We start from the raw sequence: 26192 nt of genomic DNA on the forward strand, positions 1-26192 counted from the left end.
GAGCAGCACACGGAAACACCGTGTACCTTCCCGCCAGAGTGATACCTATTTATCTACTTGCACTTTGATGTGCTTTCGAACTGCTAGGTTGGCAGGAGCTGGGGCCAAGTAATGGGAGCTCACCCTGTCACGGGGATTCGAACTGCCGACCTTCTGAGCGCTCCTACCTTCCCTTTATTTTTCCAGTATTAAGAGCATAAGAAGCTGCCTTCTTATTGGTGTATCTACCTCAGTATTGTCTACTCTGAGTGGAAGCGCCTCCCCAGGGTTTCAGACAGAAGACCTTCCCAGCCCTACTTGGACTGAACCTATCTAGGACCTGCTGGATGCGAGACAGATGAGCTACGACCCTCTCCTAGCCGCTTTTACTACTGAATGTGGTCTTTCTGCTTTAATGTAGCATCTTGCGCCTCTCCCCACCCTGCAGCAAGTCTGCTTCCTAACTTGCTCTGCTGCTGCTTTCCATTATGGCAGAGAAATCTCTTGACATGGTTAGTGCTGGTAAAATAGTAACTCAGTGTTTCCCAAAAGTGTGTGATACCGCCCTTTCGGGGGTGTTGGAATGCTCCAGGGGGACTGTAGCCTCGGATGCAATGGGAGGGGGTCAATGAATAAAAATAAGGGGTGGTGGAAGCATAAAGAAAGAAGAGAAGAGAAGGAAAAATGGCAAAACCATTTGTGCATGTTTCATCTGTTGGGAGCCTCTGCACTAGCTGAAAACATGGCGGCCAACATCAACCTTGGGAGAAGGAATGTGTGGGGAGCATTTTTCAGGGCCATGTCCCTTGCTAGGAAACTTTCAGGGGCCCACTTGACGGTGGTGGTTGGAGCCAGGAGGAAAGGCGGGTGGAGCGACAAATGTTTATTTAGAGAGGCATCCAACTGCCCAAGGCATGATGGACAACAGCAACAACCGGGGAAAGGAAGATGTATCTTACAAGGACAGGAAGAAACACCACAGACAGAATAATTGCCACACACAGGAAGAACAAGGATATACAGTGGTACCTCAGGTTAAGTACTTAATTCGTTCTGGAGGTCCGTACTTAACCTGAAACTGTTCTTAACCTGAAGCACCACTTTAGCTAATGGGGTCTCCTGCTGCTGCTGTGCCACGGGAGCCCGATTTCTGTTCTCATCCTGAAGCAAAGTTCTTAACCTGAAGCACTATTTCTGGGTTAGCGGAGTCTGTAACCTGAAGCGTATGTAACCTGAGGTACCACTGTAGTTTGAGTTCCTCACTTGTAGTTTTGTAAATCATTTAATGTGTCAACACGAATAGAAGTTATTAATATTGCAGTTGTTGTATAAGGGATTATTATTAAGACCAGAATGTAATGGAAATTAGTAAGATTTATTTATTTTTTTGAAATTATTTTATTTGGTTTTTCAGATTTAAAATTTACAGCCACATATCCAACATACAACATAAAAACAAGAGTCCAATAAATCTCTTGAACTTCCCTTTTCCCCATTGTGGGTCCTACTGTTAATCATTTCCTCCTGCATCTTTTATCATAATCCAAATCTTTTCTCTTTCCATTGTATCTAAAATTCACTGTTAAACTACATTTATTCTGATATTCTGAAATTAATAAGATTTTGGAATGCAGAAATAAAGGAAAGAATCAAACTATCAAATCCAGCACACAGGGGGCCACTTTATCTAAATTATGCAATTTGGTATTTGAACGATTGGTATTTATAATTGTTTTATAAATTGGTATTGTTATAATGAGGCTATTAAAGGTAAAGGGACCCCTGACTGTTAGGTCCAGTCGTGACCGACTCTGGGGTTGCGGTGCTCATCTCGCTTTATTGGCCAAGGGAGCCAGCATACAGCTTCTGGGTCATGAGGCCAGCATAACTAAGCCGCTTCTGGCGAACCAGAGCAGCACATGGAAATGTCGTTTACCTTCCCGCCGGAGTGGTACCTATTTATCTACTTGCACTGTGTGATTTCGAACTGCTAGGTTGGCAGGAAGTGAGGCTATTATTGCATTGTAATTCAAAACTGATAAAAATAAAATATTATCAAAAATAAAATAAAATAGAGAGGCATCAAGAGTCACATGCAACTCCCAGACCAAAAGTTTCCCATCCCTGGTGTAAGTGGTCCCCTATTGCAAAAGAAATAAAAAACAGACCTTAATATTACATTGGACAAGGCACTTTGTTTTCAGCCCTTTTCAATATGCTGAAAGAAGGAATCTGACTTGTGTTTTAAGGGGAGCAGAGTTTGCCAAGAAAAAGGATGGCATTGCTAGGATTGTGCCGGATGCAGAAGAGGAACGGGTGATTAGCTTCAAATAGTTTATAGGATGGCAAGGATCTGTTGGAGACCACAGCGCCTGTGGCAGCGGCTGCTTTTGTCCCCACTTCGTCAACGTCCACAAAGGCTTTGTGAAGCACTTTGGATAAGTATAGTTGATCGGAGGCAGCCATCCCAGAAAGGTCGGCTCTGGATCTGTCAAACACATCAATCATCCCCAGGGCTTGCAAAGGCGAGTTGAGGTCGAAGGACTCTTCAAGCTTGAACTGGGGGAGAAACACCTCGACATTCTCCTCTGTCCAGTTTTCTGAGGCAGTCCAGCGTGCTAAATTCTCACTGGTCATGGTGTTTTCAACCTGTATGGCCAAAAAAAAAAAAAGAATTAAGAAACAACATGGCTAAAATAAACATCGCCAGGGCCGGATTTAGTTTTAATGAGGCTCTAAGCAACTGAAGGGACGTGGGTGGCGCTGTGGGTTAAACCACAAAGCCTAGGACTTGCCAATCAGAAGGTCGGCGGTTCAAATCCCCACGACGGGGTGAGCTCCTGTTGCTCGGTCCCTGCTCCTGCCAACCTAGCAGTTCGAAAGCACCTCAAAGTGCAAGTAGATAAATAGGTACCACTCTGGCGGGAAGGTAAACGGCGTTTCCATGCGCTGCTCTGGTTCCCCAGAAGTGGCTTAGTCATGCTGGCCACATGACCCGGAAGCTGTACACCGGCTCCCTCGGCCAATAAAGCGAGATGAGCGCCGCAACCCCAGAGTCGGCCACGACTGGACCTAATGGTCAGGGGTCCCTTCGCCTTTACTTTAAGCTACTGAAGGTCATGAGGCCCTTTATATGTCCAGCTGTCCTTTGTAAACAACAAATTGCTGCAGGTTTTTGTGTTGAATATATATGGTAATTTATGGACCCAATAGGTATCTAATGCCATTTGCACATGTTGTCATGCAACCAGTCCATGCAGAATGTAGGCACCCTATATATAGAAATGAGGGAAAAAGTGATATTTGAGGGAGCAGGCTAGCTACTTACATCGTAGGAGCCTACACAACACAAAACACTGTTGCTGTGCGTAGGTTTTATTTTATTTGTTTTTTATGTTATATTTTGGAAATGTACATCCAGGGGTTTTTTCCTTTAAATTTTTGGGGGGCCTGCAAGAGAGTGGGGCCCTGAGCTATAGCTTGTTTAGCTTATATGTAAATCCGGCACTGAACATCACACACAGGAAATATATGGGATACAGAACTCCTCTTGCAGAAAAATGAAATTTATTAAATGTGCCAATATGATTGGAAGTAAAAAAAGCAACTCTGTAGCTGCTGATAAGGGATCAAGATCAAGACTGAACGTAACAGGACTGATTAAGACTTCGGAAGCAGGACAAAATAAAATGATCTCACCTTGAAATCTAGCCCGCGGGAGGCCACACAAAATTTATAATTGGCTTTATAATTGATACATATTTGAATTTGAATTGTAATTTGAGATTGATATAATGTGGTTTATATTGGATTTTAGTAAAATTTGTAAAATTATTTACAAAACAAAACATGATTCACTGTAAGTTATGGGGGCAAATCTCTGGAAAAGGCCCTGATGTTGGGAAAGATGGAGGGCACAAGGAGAAGGGGACGACAGAGGACAAGATGGTTGGACGGTGTTCTCGAAGCTACAAACATGAGTCTGACCAAACTGCGGGAGGCAGTGGAAGACAGGCGTGCCTGGCGTGCTCTGGTCCATGGGGTCACGAAGAGTCAGACACGACTAAACGACTAAACAACAGCAATGTCAAAACCATTCTGCAACTCTGTGATTTATGTTTCAAACATGGTGACTTGTTTGTGACTTACCTGTTTCAAATTGCCGATGTCGTCTGGCAATATAATGATCATGGACAACACTTTGCCATGGTATGGGAGGCAAAGGATCTGTGCATCCCTCTCCATTGTGTATCCCAGCTTAAATCGACCTTTCTGGTGCATCATCTGTACATGTTTACTTTCATTCTGTTTCGAAAGGCAATAGAGAAAGACGTAGGTTTAGCAGAAACACACACGCTCTGGTTGTCAATACATATTGCAAGAAGACTTCACTTCTTGGGTCAGCCGAATGCACAAATGCTGAACTACTGTTTGATAGCATTGTACAAGCCAATTCTTCAGGTGGTTGTAGCTGGCAGGGGACAGGACTGGCTAAGAATGGGAGCTGTGAGGAAATATATGATTAAAATCAGCTCAGTTGAACCACAATTTTGCTAGGTGAGGCTACTATGCTTGTCTGCTTCACAGAGGGTGGGTCAACACACAGGAAAAAATGCTATAAATAAGTCAGAAATTAAATTGTTATAGCAAAAGAAAAAAACATGATGTAAAAATCACATAGAAAATTCCTTTGCTCTCTGGCACCATCTGGTGTTTCATATTTATACTGCATTCAAAGCGGGGGGGTATACAAATACAGCTGAATCAAGAGTTGCTGTTGAGTTACTGAGCTAACGCATGTGATGTGCTTTGAATATTTGAAGTGAATTGAATGTATGCTCCATTTTTCTGTCCACCAGAGATGGCCTCATTTTCTGCTACCTTTCCTTGGTGGAAACACTGCATCTCCCCCCGCCCCTTGGTGAAATTTTTAGGAATGCCTTTTGACCATTTTTGTAGCATTTGTAGTAAATATTGCTAAATGTTCTGTAATAAGTTGCAGGTGTTTCATGTATTTCTTTAAAAGCGTAGCACTTAATATAATAAAAAATATCTAAATGATTTAGTTGAAAACATTTAAATACAACTGTCTATAGAATTTCCTAAAAACAAGATAAAAATGTGGCTGTGTGTCATAAATAAAACTGAGCATTGTACGAAACAAAAAATTAAAAGCAAAGAGTCAAAGTCCCAGCAAGTCAGGGGAAGCATATCAATCTTCAACTAGTGGGTCAAGACCCCATGGAAATATATTGCAATGAGTATGGGGTTGCTTGTGCGTAAGTTGCCGCCTCTCCTGGCTTTGTTGCCTTGTTAAACCTTTCTGTCTGGACAGCCCTTCACTTCGTGGCTGCCTCAGTCGCTAGCAGAATCCGTCAGTGGGCGTTTCTTAAACCTTTTCCAGCATAAAAGCTGTTTGACACCAAGTCTCCTCCTACTCTCCCTGCGCGGAAGTCTTCTGCGCAGGGAGGGTGTGGGTAGCGGAGGACCCGTGCTCTCCCCGCTGGTCTCCGGCGAGGAGTCCTGGAGCCCTCTCGCCAATTCCCCCATCTGCCCCCCTTTATCCCTGGTGTTGCGCTGATTTCCTTCCCCATCTGCTGAGCTGCCTCTCTCCCTGCTGGGTCCTTCTCCAGCATCATTTGGGAGCCTTCCCTCCGCCTCTAGCTCCGATGTCAGTTCCCTGACATATATGGTAAAAAATATATGTTGTTGTTTTTTTAAAAAAAAGGGATCCCCAAATGCATGTCTGCATTAAAAGCAGGTTCTGATTCTGAAAGGGTTGGATATATAAATTTTCTACGATAAGTACAGCAAAATGCGTTGAGGGATTAAACATTCTACTACATGTTCTTAAATTTTAAATCCCTTTTGCAAGATATTTCTGTGGCAACACACAGCCTGGTAGTGGAATGGAGGTCCTGGGTGTGGAGCCTACTTATTTGTTTAACCTATTTATTAAATGTATATGCCACCCTTCGCCTGAGGCTCATAGGGCAGTTTACAATATAAAAACGCAAAAATACATAATATAATGACGAATTGCACACCTAAAAACATCTCCACATGAGCTAACCTGATGGACATCCCCGAAATGGCAAAGCTGACTGGAAAGCTCAGGAACCAAGAAGGCAAAAACTTTTTTAAAAATGGGAAAAATTCGTAATTTATTTAAGAGACCACTGCAAGCAGATGAAAACATTAGCAGGATTTTTACCTCACTTGTAGCAAACACTATGGAAGAGATGGATAGGTATAAAATATAGAATATGGCAGTTGTAAATGTTGACAATAGGACACATAGTTGGTTGGGGGGGGAGTCTCAAGTCATCTCTATATACGGATATGTATTTGGATTGTTATATTTTTTTATTTGTAAAATCAAATAAAAATTATTTAAAAAATAATAATTTTAAATCTCCACATGTAATCGTCGCTGTAGAGATTGTTTAGTAATAGAGGAGCGCCCTCTTGTGAATCCTTGGAGTAAAATCATTTGTATTATACAGACTTTAGCTTAAGCTACACATATAGCAGAATAAAGCTGTGAGCTGATAGAAGAGGATGTGCCACTTCACACTGCCCACGTGGGCTGCTATTTATGTAGTACTCCCCCCCAGTGCTGGATTTATGTATAAGCTAAATAAGCTATAGCTTAGGGCCCCACTTGAATTTACAATAGCTTATAATAAGTCTAAACCTTAACGGTAAGGATACTATGTACAGAACACCACATCAGAAGGAAAAGAGATGGAAAGAAAAGTGAAACTCAGTCTCCTTCTGGCCTCTTATTATGGTCAGCATGACCTTGAAGAAGAGATAACAGAACCATTTTAAACCTGCTGTATTCAGCTTCTCTGAAGGAATAACCCAAACTTCATGAACCTTCTGCTTGTTTCTTTCACATAGATAAGCTTCCAGAACCCTCTTGAATTAATTAGAATAGGGAAGATCTCTACACATCAGATCAATACTTTTCTGCACTAAGAAATGCAAACTGACATATATATCTAGCTCAGCAGCATTTACACAGACTAGCAGGCATTCTCCAGAGCTTCAGATAGAAGTCTTTCCTAAACACATGTAGAGATGTTGAGGACTGAAGCTTGGACCTTTTGCATGAGTTATGGCCTCTTGCCAAAGGAAGTGCAGGATCCATGGCTTGAGCCAGCCAGCCAATCAAGTCCTCGACCTGTTCTACTTCTCAGCTGAGAAGGCTGATAGAGTGCCATTGGGCCGCCATTTTGTAACATACTTGAATCAGCATTGAACATTCACACAATTCTAAAACGATAGATTCAGTTGTGCCACGATACCTCATTCAGCTTAAATTCTCTTTCTGTCGTAAGCTTTGGGTCAAACTGGTGTTCCCAAGTTGCTTTAAAATAGACGGCGTTTGCCAGCACCAACACAGTGTCTAGCTGAATAGTTCCCGGAGGGAAAAGGTCCTTGATGTTTCCTTAGAGAAAAGAAATTTGAATTAATGGGGATTTTTTTAAAAAGTATAACCTCACCACCTTGCATACATAGTAAAAGCAACTGAATTGTTTTTGATTCACAGAACCGAGGAATTGTGCTTATCACACTTCCCCCAAACCCTCAATTACTGTTTTATTTTTATTTATTTATAGACTACTCTCCATCGCATTGAGGTTATCCCAGGGCAGTTTCCAGCATATAAAAATAAATACAACTGACAATAAGAACCAAATGATTAGCACAGCAGCATAAAGCTCCAATAACAGTGGCAACTTTCATTATGAGCTCCTCTAGGTTGGACGCAGGTGGCGCTGTGGGTTAAACTGTTGTGTATTGAGTGAAAGGATTTTATATCTGTATTATGATTGTCTGTATTTGCATTAGGGTAAAGTAACGGCCTTTTGGTTCCAGAGGGTACAGCTACTATTGGTTCATTTAGGCTGCTGTATTTGGATCCTCTGTCTTATTGGTTTCCTCCAAAAGGCAGGACTGTGATTGCCTGATATTGTTCCCTCCAAAATGTATCGTTTCTTGCTAGTCCCCTGTCCCTATAAATGTAGCTTTCCTCTCCCCAGACCTTAGTCTTGTTGCTTTAATAAAGAAGTGTTACTAGAGAACTGTCTCCAGCATGTTATATCAAGAGAGCTGAAATCACAAACCCCATGTCACAACAACTGGCGACGAAGGTGGGATCCGGAATGCTGAGGAGCGGTTAAACGCAGCCCTGCCTCAGAGTCCGGATTGCAGCTAAGAACAAGACTCACTGGCCAGCTGAGAAGACGACCCTGCCCACAGGACAATGGAGAGTCCAAGGGTATTGGAGGCCTTCCAGCCATCAGAGCCCCACACATGGGAAGACTACGTCGAACGCTTCGAGTTCTTCGCAGAGGCTCAAGGGATCACCGATGCCAGCAAAAGAAGGGCCACATTCCTGAGCTACTGTGGGCCTGAGACCTTCAAGCTGGCCAAGGCATTGCTTGCTCCAGCGAAGCTAAGTGAGACATCTCTCACAGATATTCTTGCCTGCCTAACAAGCCACTTGGCGCCTACTGAGACCAAGATGGCCCGGCGGATGGAGTTTCATAAGAGGCAGCAGCGTACTGGGGAGTCTGTATCTGCATTTCTAGCTGAACTGCGGAAGCTCGCTCAGCACTGCGACTTCCAAAATCTGGAAGAGTCTCTCCTGGATCGGTTTGTCGGTGGTCTGAGCAGCAAGAAAGCCAGAAGACGCATCGTGGCTAAAGAAGAGGTTACCCTTGCTTCAGCCTTGAAGGAGGCCACCGCCACGGAGAATTATGAAAGAGAGGAGCTTGATGCCAGTCGCAAGGCCCCTAAGCCACAGATAGAAGTTGCGCATGCCATGGACGAGCTAGAGGCTACTCCGAGCCAGAGCCCAGTCCGTGGGGTCGAGTCAGTGCGTCAGGCCTGCACAGTGCACAAAGATCACCGAGGCAGGTGCCCAGGTTGTGGCGGAAACCATGAGCGGAAGAGTTGTCGTTTCCGGGATGCTATGTGCCGGACGTGCGGGAAGACAGGTCACATCGCCAGGGTCTGTAGATCAGCGGCGTTGGGAGCGACAGGAGCACCTAGACTGGAGCATCGCAGACCGCCCACAGCAACCCATTTTCTAAAGGACTGCCACTACGTAACGGAGATCAACGGGAGGGTCGTGCAGTTCCCAGCGCAAGGCAAGGCACACGTCAAGGTGAAGATTGAGGGTCAGCAGTGCGACATGGAGGTGGACTCCGGATCTGGATTCACTATCGTGTCGGACCAGACCGCGAGGACATTCTTCCCCAGGGGTAAGTTGCCCCCTCTGGAGCCCTTCCCGGCAACCTTGCAGTCATACTCACCGGGCCGCATCCATGTTATGGGAATGTGTGCCGTGAGAGTACAGTTCCGGGACAAACAGGCTGTACTCAAACTGGTGATTGTGAAGGGCAGGCGCCACAGTCTCCTGGGCACTGACTGGTTCCCCGCCCTGGGACTGAGTATATCAGGGCTTAATTCAATCCAAACCTGCCCTGAGATGAGCGAGGCATTATGCAAAGAATTTGCTGGTCTCTTTAATGGAAAACTGGGTTGTTATAAAGGGCCCCCAGTTGACTTCGAGTTGGACCCTGGGGTGGCCCCAATCCGACTCAAACCAAGGCGAGTGCCATTTGCACTGCAACCCAAGATCGAAGCAGAGCTGGATAAATTGGTCAAGCAGGGAGTTCTCTCACCCGTGGACTCTGCTAAGTGGGAGACTCCAATCGTCACGCCCCTTAAAGCAAATGGGGAAGTCAGGATCTGTGCAGATTACAAATGCACTATCAATAAGGCACTCAGGGGAAACTCATACCCCATTCCAGTCGTATCACATCTGTTGGCTAAACTGGCTGGGGGCAAGGTGTTCGCCAAAATTGACCTGGCACAAGCTTACCAACAGCTGCCAGTAACCCCACAATCAGCTGAAGCACAGACTATTGTCACACATAAAGGGGCGATCAGAGTTAACAGATTACAATTTGGAGTTTGTGTGGCCCCAGGGATTTTTCAAGGGCTCATGGAACGCCTGTTAAGAGGTCTGCCGGGGGTCTTGCCATTTTTTGATGACGTTTTGATTGCTGGAAAAGACCCACAGGAACTGGTTGCGCGTGTTCGTGCAGTGTTGCTCAAGTTCAAGGAGGTGGGGTTGCAACTGAAAAAGGAAAAATGCAGTTTGGGGGTGCCAACTGTAGATTTCTTGGGGTTTAAAATTGATGCATCAGGCATCGACCCCACAGATGCTAAGATTAAGGCCATCATCGAGGCACCACGACCACAGAACAAGACGGAGTTGCAGTCATTCCTGGGACTTATTAACTTTTATCATTCGTTCTTACCCCAGAAAGCTTCGGTAGCTGAACCATTACATAGACTGTTGCAGAAAAAGAATGTGTGGCGATGGGGGCAGGGGCAGCAGATGGCTTTTGACTCCTTGCGAGGAATGCTTTATTTTTTTTTATTTATAGACTACTCTCCATCACATTGAGGTTATCCCAGGGCAGTTTCCAGCATATAAAAATAAATACAACTGACAATAAGAACCAAATGATTAGCACAGCACCATAAAGCTCCAATAACAGTGGCAACTTTCATTATGAGCTCCTCTAGGTTGGACGCAGGTGGCGCTGTGGGTTAAACCACAGAGCCTAGGACTTGCCGATCAGAAGGTCGGCGGTTTGAATCCCCATGACGGGGTGAGCTCCCATTGCTCGGTCCCTGCTCCTGCCAACCTAGCAGTTTGAAAGCACATCAAAGTGCAAGTAGATAAATAGGTACTGCTTTGGTGGGAAGGTAAACGGCGTTTCCGTGTGCTGCTCTGGTTCGCCAGAAGCGGCTTAGTCATGCTGGCCACATGACCCGGAAGCTGTACACCGGCTCTCTTGGCCAATAAAGCGAGATGAGTACCACAACCCCAGAGTCGGTCATGACTGGACCTAATGGTCAGCGGTCTCTTTACCTTTACCTAGGTTGGGGCAGCAGGACATTGCAAATGAATTCTGCAATATGTCATTGATGCAGTAATAATACATTAGTAGTGGATTACACATCATTTCACCTTTTTAGTAGCCCTGCAATGCTTCCTCAGTGTTACCCCATTATTGCTGTCCAGTGGGATGTCTTACACTATTGAGCAAAAAAACTGGATTTTTTTTATATAGATATGAAACAAACCAGGATATTTGTGGTATGAAAAGTTACAGGATTTCAGGAGGAAGTTACAGGACATGCACTGATTGGGAATGAAGCCGTGAGCTGTATTCAACCAAGTCCAACTTATAGCAGAACCGTTGAGATGAATGAACTGAAAGGTGGGATTCACTTAATGAACCCTGTCGACACAAGGGCTTCTACTTACACCATGGGGCTTTCCCTCACTCTTCCCCAGGAAAGTCCTGTAGAATCCCCAGAACATCATGCAAGGGAATGAGGATCATTCTGCCTGGCAAACAGACATATTGGTGCAGAAGGAGCACTTGTAATAGCATGAGATTGAATTCCACTCTAAGTTTAGTAGTGTTTAACAACTTCAGTGGGCCTTCCCTTAGGGCAGCGGTTCTCAACCTGTGGGCCCCAAGATATTGTTGGACCACAACTCCCAGCATCCCTGACCACTGGTCATGCTGGTTAGGAATGATGGGAGTTGTAGTCCAACAACATCTGGGGACCCACAGGTTGAGAAACACGGCCTTAGGGAAAGGACTAGCGCTGAACACCACCCAGTATGGCTACCCCAAAACCTTTGCAGGTGCAAACAGTATTGAAAATTGGGTTTATGTAAAACCACCCTGATATCATCATGAGTACACATAATCATGAATGAATTATTTAAAAAAAGACGCCCCAAGGAACCTCTAGAACCTGAAAGAACTTGATGGAGAAAGTCCAGTAAGGTTTTCTCCCATCTGCACCTCCAGAGGAAGAGGGTCCCAGAGCTAGGGAGCCACAAGAGGAAAAACTTCACTGGATAAAATTTAGCTTGCTGTGCAAAATGCTGTTAAAGACCCGGGGAAAGATTTGCTCACAAATGTATTGACAGCTGCAAGAATTACGATAGATAGGAAGTGGAAGGGGGAAGCAGAATATAAAACGGAAGAGTGGTATAAAGAAATGTGGGATATAGCTATTAATGATAAATTAACAGGGAATATGCAGGATAAATTATTTCAAGGAGATATGGAAGGTGCTTGTAGAATTTGTACTGTTAAAATGAAAAGGGGTCAAATCATCACAAGAGGTGTTGAAATTTTGGGAGGTTGGATAGTTACAATGGAATGGTCTCAGTGGTGGGGTGTACATTTTTATTCTTATATATTTATGGTTATTACTTTGTCAAAATAGAAGAAGAAGGAGAGAAGGAGAAGGAGAAGGAGAAGGAGAAGGAGAAGGAGAAGAAGAAGAAGAAGAAGAAGAAGAAGAAGAAGAAGAAGAAGAAGAAGAAGAAGAAATAATAATAAAGGGGTACTGCAAGAAACGGAGCATAAAGAAGGCTGATCGCCCAAGAATTAATGCTTTTGAATTATGGTGCTGGAGGAGACTCTTGAGAGTCCCATGGACTGCAAGAAGATCAAACCTATCCATTCTTAAGGAAATTAGCCCTGAGTGCTCACTGGAGGGACAGATCGTGAAGCTGAGGCTCCAATACTTTGGCCACCTCATGAGAAGAGAAGACTCCCTGGAAAAGACCCTGATGTTGGGAAAGATGGAGGGCACAAGGAGAAGGGGAAGCCAGAGGATGAGATGGTTGGACAGTGTTCTCGAAGCTACCAGCATGAATTTGACCAAGCTGCGGGAGACAGTGGAAGACAGGAGGGCCTGGCGTGCTCTGGTCCATGGGGTCACAAAGAGTCAGACACGACTAAACAACTAAACAACACACTGCAAGAAAAATAAGGTGGTGATCTTGGTTTTGTGCTACAAATCAATGATTCCTGCAACACTGAGTGCTTCCAGGCTGTTGCTATTCCTGAGTGGGGTGATGGGTAAATTCACTGGGAAGTGTGGAACGATACTTGATGATGCAACAAGGTCTAACATCCCCACAAACAAATCAGAATGGATGCCGAGGAGGAATGCTCAATAAACACGTCGTCAGGAAGTGACCTTCAGCTTCCTTACCCTTTGTCTGCCTGGCAACTTCAAGGTTAATCTCCTGCCTTGCTTTTTCGGTAGCATTTTGAAAGTCGACCGTTTGCAGCGTAGCTCCAAAGATTTCCTTCGTGCGTGTGAGATATTGCTGTAGAGGTTTTAAAAACGAAAGAGAAATATTGTGAATTCCACAGGCAAGCCATTTGTGGATGATGGTATACAGGTACTGATCACTTCTTACCTAATGCCCTGCTGGGTAATCATGAGACCTTCCCACAGAAAGGGAACCAGAGCAACACTTGATATGTAGTGTGGCCTGCAACCTCCTCTTCTGGGGCATTTGGCCACAAAAGTGAGAGACAGATAAACCCTCAGCATTCATGCAAAGTCGGCCTTCTAAAGTGCACAGAAAATCTGGCCAACCATTAAAATATAGTCAAGGTATTTCTAGTTATGAAGACAGGAGTGCCTGGCATGCTCTCGTCCATGGGGTCACGAAGAGTCAGACACGACTAAACGACTAAACAACAACAACAACATTTCTAGTTACGCACCTGTCAGGATGCTGTCAGCAGCTCCCGGCTGGTTGCCCAGGAAAGTATAAAGACAAGGAAAAGTTTCTCACAGTCCTTTTTTATTTCAAACTTTACAGAGAGACGCTATAGAACCCAACCTCTTGAATAATGGCGTTGTCACGAGTCTCCACCCCTCATCTCTCCCACTTCCTCATTTGTCATCAGCATCATCACCTCCTTAACGGTGCCACTAAGTACCCTCTGCCTTCAAGCTCTTTGCTCTCCTACATTTAAGGCTTGCTGGGTTCTGGGAGATGGTGGGTCTGGAGTGCTTTCTAATGACAATGTGTCAGTCAGCCGTTTTGGCTCTCCCACAATTTTCCAACTTTCCCCCTCATTTGCCTCTGAGCTGTGACCTCCCTCAAACTACTGTTGTTAATCTATACTGTCTTCCTCTTCCTCCTCCCTGGAAGGGTCAGGATGAGGAGGCCTCCACCATTCCTCCTCTGCCCAGTCCCTGACAACACCCCTCCTTTGTGGTCACAACAGCTTTTGGGGATCTAAGGGGGCACCTTCGGCCTTCCATATGATGCATGACTCTCAACACCCATCACCGTCAACTGGTATGGACAGTTGTTAGGGATGAAGGAAGTTGGAGTCCAAAAACATTTGGAAAGCTACAGGTTTTCCACCCTTGATTTAATGATGAATGTAGCCTGGATTCAGAAGACTATCATTTAAACCATTTAAAATGATTGGCAACAAGTCTTGGTGGGCTTCCACCTTCCCTTTCCTCCTCCTCCTCCTTCATGCACAAGAGGACTGTGAAAATGTCTGTGATGGCCTGGGATTCGGACTCAGAGGCTGAACCTGAGGGATCCCAGCCTGCACAGGAGTCCCCGCCTCCAGAACCAGCTGAGCAGGGGCTGGGGCATGAGCCTGAAGGGTCCTCACCAGTGCTGGGTCCTCAGATGCATGCATCAGCTGGGTCTTCTCTGGCTCCTGAGGTGATGGAGGACCCATTGCCTGCAGGTGCTCCACTCTCAGCCCCACAAGAGGAAGCTGAGGTTGCCTCTGGGTCCGGTAACCCTCCAGCCTCTCCTGAGCTACAGAGGCTCAGGGCAGAGAGGCAGAGGGAACTAAGTTCCCACAGGAGGAGTGCTCGCCTCCAGGCCAGGAGAGGCAAGTCACCAGAGGATCAGGGCCACACTATGCCTCGGGGCAGATAAAAGCCGGCCAGCCCCAGTCCCAAGTTGCGGGAGCAACATTGTTGGTTGCTAGTTCCTGCCTGAACCCTGACCCACCCTGGCTCCCTGCTTGCTTGCCTGTTCCTGACTTCACCCGACTCCCTGTCCTGCACCCAGCTTCAGTTACTTCAGACTGCCTCCATGTTGCACCTTCGACCACGAACCGGACTTGGACCTCGCCTCTCGGGTAACCCACAGGACCAGCACAATGTCCACTTTCATTTTCTTTTTTACTAAGCCACAATTTCCCGTTTATGTACACTCTGGGATCCAATCAGAAACCAGGATGACCTCGGCCGAGTGGGGGTATATATCTCCACCCCCACTATTCAGCCCAGACATTGAGGTCTAGCTCTGAGGGCCTTCTGGGGTTCCCTCACTGCGAGAAGAGAAGCTACAGGGAACCAGGCAGAAGGCCTTTTCAGTAGCGGCGTCCGCCATGTGGAACACCCCCCCATCAGATGTCAAGGCAATAAACAACTACCTGACTTTTATAAGGCATCTGAAGGCAGCCCTGTTTAGGGAAGTTTTTAATGTTTGGTGTTTTATCATGTTTTTTAATATTCTGTTGGGAGCCGCCTGGAGGGGCTGAGGAAACCAAACCAAATTGCCAGAGTATAAATGGTATTTTTTTATTATTCTCATTGTTATAATTCTGGGATATCCTGCTCAAATCAGGACTGTTGGTGGGTATAAGAGACCTTTTTCATGCATGTGGACAGCTCTGCAACTGAGCTACAGCTTTCCTTCCACAGTGAGAGATCACTTACCTTTAAAAATTCATATCCCTTCTGCATGAACAGATTGTTGGCCACGTTCAGCTCATAGTCGTTACTGAGATTATTCAGCTGAAACAGAAGTTTCTTGATCTCTGGAAAGATTCCTTCTTCCTAGCCACAGTATTAAGAAGAAGATTTCAAATGGGGGGAGAAACAAGTAGATTAATGGATGCAGAAATGTTTGGCAGCAAGAGCTCATTGCTATCTATTATTTTTAAGGGCTTGAGAAGAAAAATAACAGAGGTCAATCATCAGCAACAATTTACCAATCAGGTATCCCGAAGCTTCTAAAATTGGGATTGCCCATGTTCAGTGAGCCTCTGGAGGTTGCTGCAGTCAGTGTATGGCTCGCCTTGTTGCATGTATCAGCCCCTCCATTTGGATGCTTGGCCAAAGGGCCTCTCCCTCCCCCAGTGGGTCTTCAACACTTGTCACAGGATTGTTGTATATGGTTACACTCTAAAGACTTCCTGCCTAGGGAGCGATGTGGGTGTGTTGCTGTATATACTTTCCTCCCATTCTGTTGTGTGTTGTGCTCCAAACCAGTGCTTGAAAGGAACATAAGGGAATCTGTTCAGAAGGATGCTCGAGGGCTTCCAGTTCACTACTGGCAGTGCCACTGGGGCTGGTGGACTGGGGAAGCCATAGCAACATCGCATGTATGGTTCAAGAGATTTGTGTTGGGGAGGGTATCATTGTGAATTACAGTCGTACCTCGAATCCCAAACACCTTGGCTCCCAAACAAATTGGCTCCTGAATGATCAAAACCCGGAAATGAGTGTTCCAGTTTTCAAATGATTTTCGGAAGCTGAACGTCCAGCTCGGCTTCCACGGCTCCTGATTGGCTGCAGGAGCTTCCTGCAGCCAATCAGAAGCCACGCTTTGGTTTCCAAACATTTTGGAAGTCCAAGGTACGACTGTAATTGACTCCCTCCGAAAGTGGGTGACATGCGGCTTAGGGGTATGATTGCTGGCACTGTTCCTGATTGGTCCATTTCCCAGGGATGCTGTAGGTTTGCCTGCCATTTTTATGTCATCTCCTGTTTTCCTGTGTTGCTTGCTTTCCAGGCTGTGTGGATGTGGCCATTCTACCAGTGTGTTGGTGGTATATCTATCCATCACCAACTCAGTGCAATTGGTGTAGAGGGTCGCTTGGCCTGGCTTCCTCACCACATTTCTGGCTACAGGTCTTGATGGTACCAAAAAAAATAACCCGCCACTTAGTCCTGTGGCTTTAAGAATAGTTCTGGACATACCACTGAAAACTGAGCTGCAGTATCTCTCTCGGGTTCTGACGCAAGAAGACACATTTTCCCCTTAGAACCAGCTGGTCTTGCGCTTCCCAGAGTCCTATTGAAGTGTAGCACCTATAGCAGAAACAAGTTGTAAGCAATGCAAAGCATCCGGGATAGGAAGGGGGCAAAAAAATCCCACTTACCTTGATTAAATAAACAAGAGACTACAACTGCTAAAAATATTGTTACTGCTGAAACAGCTACATTGGTTTGTGGCGGTAGTTGTTTTAAAAGGAAAGCAAGAAATGAATATGAAAAATGAAGTACGTATGTTATGTACTGAGTTGAATAGGATCCAAACTGCAGCAGTCTGATTGGTCCTAGAACAATAGGATCCAAATTGCAGCAGTCTGAGTGGTCCAAGAACAATGCAGCAGTATGATTGGTTGGCAGGAACCACCCAATCATGCTCCAGATATAAGTGAATCCACAACCTGACTGGCTTACAGTAGAATTCCAGAATTAACCAATCATGTGCAGCCCATTGTGTAAATAATGTATATAAAGCAGATACTTTGAGGGGACATTCATTCATTCCTCCTCACCACTATGAGCTGAATAAAGAGCATGAAATCACTTTGCGACTCTGAGTATATTTCAACGTACCTTACAGGTTTGTACCAATGGCTTCTTTTAATGATTCTTACAGCTACTTTGAATATATAGTGTTTCGACACTCGTTTTCTTACAAATTTTCTGCTTTGCTAACCCTAGTCGAACAAGTTCCTTTGTTAAGGCAATGGCCACAGCCTATCAGGTAAGTACCCATCACCTGCATTTTAAAGAGTGAGCTCTGCTGCCGTAGAGACACATGGAAGGGCTTTTCCCCATCTCACACCTTGGGAATGGCATGCCATCCTAGGATGGAGAACAATAGGCTAAGGGAGAGCTGTGTATGTATGAGTCTTGGCTGATGCTGGAAGCTGAAGGCATAGAGAGTTGTCTTACACTGTGCTGGGGCGAAAGCTGGGGCTCAGGTTTCCCTGGAAATCTAGTGGGGAAGCAAGATCTGTGGGAGTGTTAATGCTGTCAGCTCCTCCATCCTATGCTCAGGTTGTATAGCTGTGTTAACAAAAAGCCAGCCATGTATCCTAGTGACACCTCAGTCCCATTGACCTTCATTCCAGAGAAACCAAGTCCTGGGTAAGTGGGGGGATGTTATTGGGTTGTGGATAATAATAATAATAATAATAATAATAATAATAATAATAATAATAATAATAATTTATTTCTTCCTGCGCATCTGGCTGGGTTTCTCCAGCCACTCTGGGCGGCTTTCAACAGAACATTAAAAACAGAAGAAAACTTCAAACATTAAAAAGTTCCCTAAACAGGGTTGCCTTCAGATGTCTTCTAAAAGTCGGATAGTTGTTTATTTCGTTGGCATCTGATGGGGGGGGTGTTGTTTTTATTCTGATCATATATGTAGTGATCTTTTCTGTGAACTGCCTTGAGACCTCCAGGTATAGGGCAGTATGTAAATTCAATGAATAATAGAAGAAGAAGAAGGAGGAGGAGGAGGAGGAGGAGGAGGAGGAGGAGGAGGAGGAGGAGGAGGAGAAGGAGAAGTAGTGCAGGAGCCGCTTAGAGATGCAACTGTATGTATTTGTTGATGCTCACCTCTTCCATCTGAGTTTTGCTGCTTCCCCTGGCACCAAGTTGTACCATGGCCAGGGCGGATGTGATACTTATTGGAGAGAAGAAGATGTTTTTGCAAGTGTCACTTCTGTTCAGCTTCTTGTAAAGATCAAGACCAAAAGCAATAATTGCTGCAGGAAGGGGATCCTTAGTGAAATGTAGATCCATGGTGACTAACTGGTGAGGGGAGAGAGGGAGAAAAAAATCAATAAATAGGTAGCTAAATGATTGATTGCTCAAGTTAGGAAAACTTGACTTCATGGAACAGGTGTAGTTCTGCTGCAGATATATGACTGCAAAGGCACACACCCAAGGGGAAAGTTTTTTCCCCCTCACAGACCATTTTTCCTCCCAGAGCATTTCGATATTGAAAAGATCTCTTGAGGAACACCTTTCCAAGCCTATTCCTCAATTGTTCACTTTATATTCAAAGGATATGTGCAACTGGAAGCTATTAGTCAGCAACGCAAAAAGCAGACTGCAAAAAGCTGTAAGAATCATAAGAAACTTTTGATGACGTTGTAGAGGAAAGTAGGGTTGGTACCAGGCAGGACATAATGTAGCTGGGACCACATTTGCATAGCAATTAAAACAAATAGGACAGGCTGAAAGGCCATGCTACAGCTTTTCAAAAGTAGTCCTCAAGCATAACAACAATCACCACAATAATAATAATTTGTATACTGCCCTATACCCATAGATCTCAAGGCAGTTCACAACTTAAAAAGTGCGTGTTGGTTTTAATCTTTTTATCCTATCTATGCACTACAATGTCAAAACATACAAGACTTAAATATCATGTGAAGTCTTGTAATCCGTGCTTGCTTTCAGTGTTTCAAAAGTTAGTACCTGAGAGTAGGGATTCTTGCCAGCTTCATTAACGTATGAACCCAGAATTCTAGATTCCCCCAAACTGATGCCAATGTTTGGTGCTAGTTTTGTGCTGTAAACTAGATGGGGTATCAGTTACAGCACCAAGTTTCCTTCCCAATTTACATATCATGTTCAGGGGGGGGAGGGCTTTTCATCTGGACCACATCAGGGGAGAAATAGTTAAACTTTCCCTCCCCACCCCCTGGAGTTCTTCTGCTGCTCTGCCCATCCCTATGGCTGCTGTGTTTTTAAAATATATATATATATATATGAGATAATTAATTGTATTCAGCCAATTAACATCATGCCTAGTTTGGCCCCGTGGCTGTAGGCATGTGAACACCTTGATTTTAACAAATTAGCCTGAATTTGTATTTGTATAATGAACTGAAGGTATAAGCTGACATTTCATTTGCAAGCTCACAAATTTGAGCTTCGTCTACAACCCCTAATCTGTTGTAAACGAGATGCCTTGCGAAATCAACCTTTAGGCATATTGTTATTTAAACAATAATTTTAAGCATATATTTACCTCCTTGTCTTCGGGAGTCAAGAGATCAGTATATACTCAGTATTCTCTTCCTCTGTCTCCGGCTTTCTGGAGGAACTGGAATGTTTAAGGTGTGGCCACGCCCACTAATAAATATTCCACATGACTGCATGATCATTCCCGACTTCTGGTCTTCCTGTACTGATTATATTTTCTGAGATTTAGATTTGATTACACAGAAAGCTGTATATTTTAGGAGAATTCTCTTTCTTCTCAGACTATCCAAATCTGCTGCAACAAATGTCTCAGCTTCCTTTTACCACATGGAGTTAGCAAACTCATCCGAATGTACTCAAAGCAGAGAAGCAGGAGTCTGCCAATACAAATTATATCAAGTTATATGAATGAAAGGACTGAGCAGGATTCGTTTTATGTTCCATTGCCTAGAGTAATTCTCCCACTGGCTCATATGTGTATGTACATGTGTGCGTATGCATGTACACACACACAAACACAGATGTCAAGATGATAAAGAACTACACAACTTTTAGAAGACAGCCCTGTATTGGGATGTTTCAATGTTTGACTTTTATTGTTTTTATATGTTTTGGAAGCTGCCCAGAGTGGAATATAAATTTTATGTTTGTGTGTGATTTAATAATAGTAAGCAAAATGAATACTAAACACAAGATATTAAAAAAAAAAAGAAAGTTGATAAAGAAAAGAGGGGATACAGCAGATTTGAAAAACACACTTTGATAGAGAATTAAAGTCAATACATTACAAGGCGACACATCATGTGCTCTTTCATTCCCATACTGAATAAAAATAAATACACTTATTTTGATAATTATTATTTGATTCCAACCAAGCAGCTCTTGGTGCAATCTCATACCCTCATAGCTGTCTCCTCCCACATTCTGCCTTTAGGCTCTCACCAGATGCAGAATCATGGAGTTATCTCCAGCCAAATTTTGTACCTCGTCACCATCCCCGTAACATAATTTTTATTGTTGTTGTTGTCTAGTCTGATGAAGAGTTCTGTAGAACTCCAATGATAGGATTGGCCTAATAAAAGTATTGTTGTAATATGGATGTTGGGGCTGTTCTCATTTGAAATGGAACTGTTTAATTCAGACGCGTAAATAAGCTTAGGAGCCTGCAGAAAAATTACCAGACTGCTGGTAATTCTGTCCCTCCTTTGGCAGCCTGTTTGGTGACTATGCTGAGCTTCAAGAAGGGGTGTGGTAACCAATATCCTCCTCCACAAGTTTCCTCACTTGCTTCCCTCACTCATCTGCATGCAATTTGTTGTTGCCTGTGACTACCATCTTAGTTTTTAAATACAAGGCTGCTTTAATTGGTAATACCTCTTTGTATGTTGGGACGCGGGTGGTGCTGTGGTCTAAACCACTGAGCCTTTTGAGATTGCCGATCAGAAGGTCGGCAGTTTGAATCCCCGCGATGGGGTGAGCTTCCGTTGCTCTGTCCCTGCTCCTGCCAACCTAGCAGTTCAAAAGCACGTCAAAGTACAAGTAGATAAATAGGTACCGCTCTGGTGGGAAGGTAAGCAGCGTTTCCGTGCGCTGCTCTGGTTCGCAAGAAGGGGCTTAGTCATCCTGGCCACATGACCCAGAAGCTGTACACCCACTCCCTCGGCCAATAAAGCGAGATGAGCGCCGCAACCCCAGAGTCGGCCACGACTGGACCTAGTGGTCAGGGGTCCCTTTACCTTTACCTCTTTGTATAACACCCAAAATCAAAGTCAGAATGAACAGTTTAGATATAAGATTTTTAAAAGAAAAGGAAACGGCTTAATGACAATAGACAAGGTAGCTAAAAAGGCATTTATTCTCACCACTACAGTGGCGCCATAGTAAAATAGCAGAACTTCGCTGTTATAGTTGCTGCCTTCTGTTTTGGTTTGCAGTTCAGATTTAGTGCTTGCCTCATTGCACGGGTGCACAATAATTCTCTGGGCAGAATTATTTCCTCCTCCTTCTTGTCATGTGGGCGTTGCTGTGCGATTTCTCCATAGAGATACTATCCAGGCTCAGACCTGCTGCAACTTATGAACTTTTCCTGAGATGAGGTGAGTTGCTGAGAACCTCAAAAGCCTAGCTATTGAAACTGGAAGGGTGTGGAAAAGTATATGCTTGGAGTGCAACTTAGTAGCTCACATGTACACGTAACGTTCCTTACAATTTAATGATTCACTGCTGACTCACCTGAAAGCGTTGAGTCTGCAATAGTTTGGAGCCATAGGGAGGCTTATTCATGTATGTACCAGCCCCATGAATGGAAAGACCAGAAAACTTGTGTAGACTTCAGTTTCTAAAAGCAACCTTCTTCTCTCTCTAGGGTGTGGTTCACACATGTATGCACAGCACTTGATTTCTCATCACTTGAAGACTTGAATACATAAACCGACTCCATTGCAAAGTTAACTGAGTTTGAGTTGAAATTATATTCATTTATTTATTGACTGCTTTTCACCCCAAAGTCCCAGGGTGAGTCACAACACTAAAACATATTAAAAACAGATAGATGATAGATAGATATAGATGATAGATAGATAGATAGATAGATGGATAGATAGATAGATAGATAGATAGATAGATAGATAGATAGATAGATAGATATTCTAAAAATATACACTTCAAGTGTCAAAAGCCAGAGTAAAGAGGTGTAGCTTCCACATTCTCTGGAAGCTGTATAATGATGGTGCCAGACACGCCTCTGTGGAGAGGCAGTTCCATAGCTTAGGGCAGGGGTAGGCAACCTAAGGCTGAGGGGCCGGATCCGGCCCAATCACCTTCTAAATCTGGCCTGTGGACAGTTCGGGAATCAACGTATTTTTAGCATGAGTAGAATGTGTCCTTTTATTTAAAATGCATCTCTGGGTTATTTGTGGGGTATAGGAATTCGTTCACCCCCCCCCCAAAGAAATATAGTTTGGACCTTACATTTCATTTCCTATATAACAAACGGTGTTGCTGATTAAATTCCCTTCTCTCCTGGTATCTGAGGCCAGATTTTATGAAGTAAAGGCAGAGCAGCCAAAGAAATTTTGCTGCCTGAGGCAAAATACAAGATGGCCACTCCTCCCCATGCCATGTACAAAAGCTGACCAAGCTGGCAGCTGAATTGTACTTCAACACCCTCCACTGTTCCTGAGGGCAAAAGGTAAGAATAGGGTGCAGCATAGACTGAATGGCACACACAACTCTGTCTACCCATCACTGCTGAGACACCTCCCTCCCTCTGTCTAATGGTAGGGCTGGGCCCTAGGTGAAGGTCGACACTTATTCCTACATAAACCATTTATCTTTGGCAATAAGAGAAGACACTCAGTTTCTGCAATGCTTTATTTGGAATGATTTAAGGTAATCTTGATTACCAAACACAGGCAGCAGGAAGGGAGTTCACAAAAGATGAAAACTTACATTTTTACTGTATTCAACTTGAATTTGGTTCAATCCCACAATAATAACTGGATTTCAATTTTAGAACAACTCTCTTTCCCCACAGACAGAAAACAGCATCAAATCAAAGGCCATATAAACTTAAGATGTCAATGATTCCAGTAACATACTGGTATTTTACTTCCAGAGGTTTTTTTTTTTTTTACATCTGAGGAGATGCTACAAGTATTTCCCAAGGCCCAAAATTCCAGAAAAGTAATTAATTACTGTAGATGAATAAGAAATGAACCACATTATTTTGGAGACATAATACAAAGTTACATGCTATGTTAATTGCTGCCTCTGAAAAGTGCATATTGTCAATTCTGCTTTGAGTAATAACTTCATGTAGAAAGTAAGTTGTACAGCCTACTCAAAATATGAAACCACTTAGATTACCTTTTCAATACTTCATACTCAGCTTTCAAAGGTTTGCAGAAAAATTGTTGTGATAGAAATATATAAATCAGGCTTCTGGTTAATTGCTTTTTTCCATTTAAGGAGAACAGAATCTGCCAGCAAAAACAATATTGCGAGTTTTGGTGTGCCGAAAGAAAAAGAAAAATGGATGATCAGCCTTAAATTCATCTTTGTGTTGCAGGATCCGGTACCCTGGTACGTCTAGGGACTCTGCCCCTTCTTCAATGACTTCCAGAGACACTTTGTGGATGACCTGAGACAAAACTACCCCTTTGGTCTCTGACATTTCAGAGAAATCTGACGCACTCTCATCAAACATGTTGGTCATGCCAAGACTTTCTAAAATTGGCTTGAAATCGTATTCCCCATCCACTTTGAATTTGGGAAGAAACACGTTGACTTTCGTGTTTGCCATCACACTTGGATTTGTCCATTGTATTAGCTTCTCGGGGGTGAGTTCCTTCTCAAGCTAAAGACATAAGACAAGACAGCAAATGAATTGGAGTATCAGTGGCCACGGTGCTCTGTTAGCCAGCCAGCCCATTAGTTGCCACGGTAAACTGCAACAGAGCTGTCTAATGTCTTACAGATACATAGCTGAAACCATGTGCAACAATGCTACAGCAGTTTCTTATGCAAGAGTACAAACGTAAATCCATCTTACAGTGCTGTCCACCCAGCACAACCCCCTTATGACACCATACAAGCAAGTAGTTAGGATATATTTAGAATAATAGAATCTTAAGAGTTGGAAGGGACCCAAAGGAATCTCATGCAGGAATCTCAGCTAAAGCACCCATGATATATACCACTGGCTCCCGGTGGAGTACAGGATCAGGTTAAAGGTGCTGGTTTTAACCTTTAAAGCCCTATACGGCCTAGGACCCTCGTACCTACGGGACCGCCTCTCCTGGTATGCCCCACAGAGAAACTTACGGTCTTCAAACAAAAACATCTTGGAGGTCTCGGGCCACAGGGAGGTTAGGCTGGCCTCAACTGGAGCCAGGGCTTTTTCGGCCATGGCCCCGATCTGGTAGAACGCTCTGTCACAAGAGACTAGGGCCCTGCGGGACTTGACATCTTTCCACAGGGCCTGCAAGACAGAGCTGTTCCACCAGGCCTTTGGCCAAGGCACAGTCTTACCCCCTCCTTTGATAATCCTCACAGAACTCTAGCCCAATGGTTGCCATTAATTTGATTTTGAATTGATTTTAAAATGAATTGATTTTAGAATACTGTGTTACTTTTGTTGTTCTTAGCTGCTCTGAGCCTGGCTTCGGCTGGGGAGGGCGGGATATAAATAAAATTTTATTATTATTTTTATTTATTCATGACAGAAGGCCATCAAAGTCTATGGCAGACTTGTACAACTTGAGGCTTCCAAAGTTGGGTGCAGCCCATCAGCCATTTATGGGAGGTTTATGGCTGGCTGGTTGGGGCTGCAAAAAGAGCGGGGTTGTCAAACACCTGGGAAGCCACAATATGCAGAAGAAGGGGTTCCTTTGGCTTGGTAAGCCACAACTTAAGCAGGTCTGAGCAATGCTGGCCACACACCCTTCTGTCCCTGTGAACAATCTCTACGTTATGATTTGAGATGGTGATTTGTCACCTGTTGGATTTGTGCAACATTTTAGCATCACTAAAGGAATAACACTAGTTACCAGAGATGTGCACGGCCCCACTTCCCGTGTGCTGGGCCAACCCAGGGACCACCCACCACAGGAGCCAACTCCCTAGAGAGCCAGTGTGGTGTAGTGGTTCAGAGCGGTGGACTCGTAATCTGGGGAACCGGGTTCGCTTCCCCGCTCCTCCACATGCAGCTGCTGGGTGACCTTGGGCCAGTCACACTTCTCTGAAGTCTCTCAGCCCCACTCACCTCACAGAGTGTTTGTTGTGGGGGAGGGAGGGAAAGGAGAATGTTAGCCGCTTTGAGACTCCTTCGGGTAGTGATAAAGCGGAATATCAAATCCAAACTCTTCTTCTTCTTCACCCCCCCAATAAAATATTTGAGGGGGCTGCCCCCCAAAGTTGATGGGCAATGCCATTCAAATGGTATGCGTGCACTGCATCATGTGATCGATTATGCAGGATGGGGCTTATCTGCCCTCCCCAAAATATTTTATTCAAGTTGTCACCCCTGCTACCCCTGGATCAATTCGGGGGCAGGGCTAATGTTTAATTGGAGCTTTTAAAACCCTAATGAAGCATATGGTCAGGAACGAGTGGTTTCCCTGCAGGGAACACACTGGTGAAGCAGACCCCTGTAGCTTTCCTGCCCAATACTCCAAACCCTGACAGTTCTGGATGACTCTGGGCATCCTGACCCAGGGCAATTTGGAGACATATGTATTTGCTCCCTTCTCAATGGACCATTATGATGCATTTAAGGGTGAGTGTGA

The 26192-nt window shown here is 44.3% G+C and overlaps 1 protein-coding gene across 1 annotated transcript in view; it reads right to left on the reverse strand.

The window, feature by feature from the left end:
• Nucleotides 1-847: 847 nt before the first annotated feature.
• SERPINB5 (serpin family B member 5) overlaps nt 848-26192 on the reverse strand; it is a 43977-nt gene continuing 18632 nt past the window's right edge. Inside the window, exons 7-14 of the mRNA XM_083518388.1 lie at nt 23879-24262; nt 18529-18723; nt 16870-16980; nt 15604-15723; nt 13102-13219; nt 7293-7435; nt 4129-4284; nt 848-2628 (exon numbers count right to left, since the gene is read on the reverse strand). Of these exons, the coding sequence (XP_083374514.1) occupies nt 2224-2628; nt 4129-4284; nt 7293-7435; nt 13102-13219; nt 15604-15723; nt 16870-16980; nt 18529-18723; nt 23879-24262 (1632 nt within the window). The 3' untranslated portion in view covers nt 848-2223. The remainder of the gene's footprint in view (nt 2629-4128; nt 4285-7292; nt 7436-13101; nt 13220-15603; nt 15724-16869; nt 16981-18528; nt 18724-23878; nt 24263-26192) is intronic.

Source organism: Podarcis liolepis, assembly GCF_965112155.1.
Source record: "Podarcis liolepis genome assembly, chromosome: 8".
NCBI classification, from domain to species: domain Eukaryota; kingdom Metazoa; phylum Chordata; class Lepidosauria; order Squamata; family Lacertidae; genus Podarcis; species Podarcis liolepis.